At 41.1% G+C, this 4790-nt stretch overlaps 1 protein-coding gene across 1 annotated transcript; it reads left to right on the top strand.

Annotated features, from left to right (window-relative positions):
• The first annotated feature begins 223 nt into the window (after positions 1-223).
• Positions 224-2594, top strand: LOC120090523 (transcription factor MYC2-like). Its single transcript, XM_039048241.1, has one exon. It carries the CDS (start codon positions 345-347, stop codon positions 2325-2327), a length of 1983 nt encoding a protein of 660 aa, XP_038904169.1. The 5' UTR covers positions 224-344; the 3' UTR covers positions 2328-2594.
• The last annotated feature ends 2196 nt before the right edge of the window (positions 2595-4790 follow it).

The following is a 4790-nucleotide window of genomic DNA, read 5'->3' as shown; positions in this document are numbered from 1 at the left end:
CCCCCCAAAGCTCACAAACCTAACGCCTCCCAAAGATTCTTCACGTGTCAGTCACGTGTAACGAACCGAACCGAACCGGGTCTAAGTAAACCGCACTCTCTGGCGGGTAGTACTAGTATAGTACTAAAAGCGCGGAGTTGAAAAAGACGCCGGCTTTTTGAACGATTAAATCGGCGATCCAAACAAGAAGCCTCTTGGTTCCTTCTTCCTCTGTTCGCTCCTCCGTAATTGTTCATCACAAATAAATCCCAATCCTATCGCCCGACATTTCTCTCACTCCACAATCGGAGACCCAAAATTATTATTCCCTTTTTCCCATCTCTGTTTTTCTGAATTTTAATCGCATGACGGATTATCGTTTGTCGACGATGAACCTCTGGACCGACGAGAACGCGTCGGTGATGGACGCTTTCATGAACTCCGATCTGTCCTCTTACTGGGCTCCATCAGCCGCATCGTCTCACTCTCTTCACCACCCACCGCCGCCTCAATCCTCCGCCTCAACCTCCACTCCCCCGCCGGACCCGCCCAAGTCCCTTCCCGTTTTCAATCAGGAGACTCTGCAGCAGCGGCTACAGGCGCTGATCGACGGCGCTAGGGAGAGTTGGACTTACGCGATTTTCTGGCAGTCGTCGTATGATTATTCCGGTGCGTCGGTTTTGGGGTGGGGAGATGGGTATTACAAAGGGGAGGAGGATAAAGGGAAGGGAAAAGCGAAAATGGTATCGTCAGCAGCAGAGCAGGCTCACCGGAAGAAGGTTTTACGGGAGCTTAACTCTTTGATTTCTGGCTCTGCCGCCGGGCCGGACGATGCGGTGGATGAGGAGGTTACGGATACAGAATGGTTCTTTTTGGTTTCGATGACTCAGTCTTTTGTTAATGGAGTTGGGTTACCGAGTCAGGCGTTTTACAACTCGGCGCCGATTTGGGTCTCTGGTGCCGATCGGCTGTCGGCGTCTGCTTGTGAACGAGCTAGACAGGGGAGGGTTTTTGGGTTACAGACGATGGTATGTATTCCATCGCCAAACGGCGTGGTGGAAATGGGTTCAACGGAATTGATTCATCGAACGTCGGATTTGATGAACAAGGTCAAGATTCTGTTTAATTTCAACAATCTCGAAACGAGTTCTTGGATATCGGGAACCACCGCCGCCGCGTCCGCTGCCGACGAAGGGGAAAACGACCCGTCGTCGATGTGGATCAGTGAGCCGTCAAGTACAATCGAGATGAAGGATTCGATTACCACGACTGTCCCTTCCGCCAACGTTCCGGCAAAGCCAATCCATTCGGAAAATCCCAGTTCGAGCAGCTTAACAGAAAATATCAGCGCGATTCAACAACATTCCCATCCAAAACAGAGCCAAAGCTTCTTAAATTTCTCTGATTACGGGTTCGAATCAAATCCCTCAAAGACCACCACCACCGCCGCAACCACCACCACCACCACCCCATTATTCAAGCCGGAATCCGGTGGGATGCTGAATTTCGGCAACGGAAGCCTCTTCTCCGGCCACTCACAGTACGTAACAAACGAACAGAACGAGAAAAAGAGATCCCCTGCTTCTCGGAGTAGCAACGACGAAGGAATCCTCTCTTTCACCTCCGGGGTGATCTTACCCTCTTCCGGTAAGGTAAAATCCGGCGACTCAGACCACTCAGATCTCGAAGCATCGGTGATCAGAGAAGTGGATAGCTGTACAAAATCATTAGAACCCGAAAAACGTCCAAGAAAAAGAGGGAGGAAACCAGCAAACGGAAGAGAAGAGCCATTGAATCACGTAGAAGCAGAGAGACAACGGCGAGAGAAATTAAACCAGAAATTCTACGCTCTCCGAGCTGTAGTTCCAAACGTATCTAAAATGGACAAGGCCTCACTACTCGGGGACGCCGTTTCGTACATCAACGAGCTGAAGTCGAAGCTCCAAACGGCGGAATCGGAGAGAACAGAGATGGGAAAACATTTAGAATTGCTGAAGAAGGAGATGGGCGGGAAAGATTTAGGGAATTACTCGAACCCAAATGATGAAGATCTGAAAACAGGGAAAAGAAAGGTAATGGATATGGAGATCGAAGTTAAAATAATGGGTTGGGATGCGATGATAAGGATTCAAAGCAGTAAGAAGAATCATCCGGCGGCCAGGTTGATGACGGCGTTTAAGGATTTGGATTTAGAAATGCTTCATGCGAGTGTTTCCGTAGTGAATGATTTGATGATTCAACAGGCAACGGTGAAGATGGGGAGCAGATTTTACACACAAGAGCAGCTTAAAATGGCGCTCGTGGCCAGAGTCGGCGGCGGCGGCGGCGGTGGCCATGGAATGATGTAAATGGAGTTGTGTAATTAGAGGTGTGGGAGGGGACATTTTTGAGGGCTCCCAAAGTAGAGATTAGTTGAGGGAATCTGATTAGTATGTGTAAGATATAAATGTTGGTAAATTATTTTGATAATTTTTGTTGTTGTTGTTATTGTTCATCTTCGTTGTTAGAGTAATTGGGAAGTTCTATGTGTAGTTTTTTCTTTTCTAATCTTTTGTTAAATATGAAATCTAATAGAACAGAAGATCAAAGACCTTCAAACTTTGTGTTGATTTGAATGATGAGTTGCTGTTATTCAGTAGGCATTGTTTGAAGGTGTCGTGTTTCTTTCTTTTTTGTTTTAGTGTGGATCTAGGGAGGGAATCTAGGTTTGGGTAGAAATTTAGGTATTTGCCTTAAGCTCCTGTAATACTGAGACATATGATTAAGCCTAGAGATGCCAAAAGGCTTCCCCTCAGGCCATGGAGTCTTAACTTTTGCATAGCACATGCTTCGAGATGACTCACAAACGATTCGTTGAGGTTATCGGATGGAGTTCTAACCTTATATTTCGTTAAGATGATTTTTAAGCTTCTTTTCGACAATTATACCCATTTCTCATTTATTTTTTTATTTTTTTATTTTTATATATTTTTCTTATTTCAAAGCTACTATAATCAAGATGACAGAAAATACATTTATTATAGATAGAAAGTACATTCATGCTCCGAGTTCGCCATATCGTCGTTCTTGCTGCCCCGTCATCGGATCGCCCTATGCTATCCTTCTCCTTCTCCCACATGTAACTCACACCGTCAGAAGGAGAAGAGAGGGAGAGAAAAGGAGAAAAGAGAGAGAGGAGGAAGAAATGACCTTGAAGCACGGGATGAGAGAATATATACATGAGGGAGAGAATATGTATGTGCATGTGGAAGAGAGAGTAATATATATTAGTGAAAATAAAACGTATGTGAGGGCTAAATTATAAATAGCCACTGATATTAGTGAAAATAAATGGACCAATATGGTTTTTTTTTTTTTTTTTTTTTTTTTTTTTTTTTTTTTTTTTTGTAAAAATGAAAAGTTCAAGACATTAACATAATATAGGCCTATTTTTAAAGTCTTTAATGTATAAATCTCTATCGAATAATTGATGTGCATGTTGGTTTCCTCTCTTCCATAGGGACCTACCCTAAACGAGACGAAGACTCAATTTATGGGTTGGATTTATATAACATAGAATTGTGAACTTCAAATCGTAATTCATAGGGTTTTAATTAATTATTTTTTAAATATGGGGACTTTCGATCGATCTTTATGCCAATTTAGCTATAATATTTTTTTTTTGTGAGGGAATCGAACCTTTGATTTTGAGGTTGATAGTACAAACCACTATACCAGTTGAGTTTATGCTCATTTTGACAGCTACACTCAATTTGTTTATTAGGATATAAATTTGTATATCTAATATGCTAAATTGAATGATCTATAATAGTTAGGTTACATAATTTATGTCTATAGTCATACAATCACTCAAAGTTAATTATAGATGCATGCCACATATCTCTACACCACATATCCAAAATTAAATTTTCTAAACTAAAACTTCTTTTTAATTAACTTGTACATTATTCTTTTAATTAAGTTGTACATTATTCTTCTAATTAACTTGTACATTATTCTTTTAATTAAGTTGTACATTATTCTTCTAATTAACTTGTACATTATTCTTCTATTTAAGTTGTACATTATTCTTCTAATTAAATTGTACGTTATTCTTTCTAAATAAGTTATACATTATTCTTCTAAATTAAGTTGTACATTAATTCCTTCTAATTAAGTTGTACATTATTCTTCTAATTAAGTTGTACATTATTCTTTTAATTAAGTTGTACATTATTCTTCTAATTGAGAAATAAATATTTTTTTAATTGAAAAATAAATATTTTTTTTTTCCAGATCATGGCTTTAAACCCAGGACCTGTTGATCCCGATGTTTTGTACGACCAGTCCATTCATCGATCATCCATTATATGACGAGATCGTACTACTGGAGAAATATCTTACAGGCGTCGAGAGTCAATTCTTCAGCGCACTATCCCGCTCCACCATCAAATACTACCGCTACTGCGCACATCTAGATTCTATGGGGTTGCCAGATTATGATTTATTAGTTGGACTGACATCTGATCATAGCCTTGGTCGAGAGATGGAGGCCTGAGACGCATACATTCCATATGTCTGTTGGAGAGTGCACTATCACTCTACAAGACATATAAGTGTTGTTGGGGTTACCTGTTGACGATGAGCCCGTCACCGGAGTGATGTACGATGACTGGTTAGAAGTTTGTCAACTGTACCTCGGTGCGACTCCACCTGCCGACAAGATTAAAGGATCGAGATTAAGTTTAATATGGTTAGGAACACAATTTCGTGAGCTCACAGATGATGCAGACGAGGAAACCGTTATAAGATATGCGCGGGCATATATATTA

This window comes from Benincasa hispida, chromosome 11, assembly GCF_009727055.1.
Source record: "Benincasa hispida cultivar B227 chromosome 11, ASM972705v1, whole genome shotgun sequence".
NCBI lineage: Eukaryota > Viridiplantae > Streptophyta > Magnoliopsida > Cucurbitales > Cucurbitaceae > Benincasa > Benincasa hispida.
Note: the sequence above shows the minus strand (reverse complement) of the source record. Positions and strands in the feature narration are given on the sequence as shown.

What these genes read in the sequence shown, in the direction of transcription:
- LOC120090523 (XM_039048241.1), top strand. Translation starts at nt 345, where the DNA reads ATGACGGATTATCGTTTGTCGACGATGAACCTCTGGACCGACGAGAAC.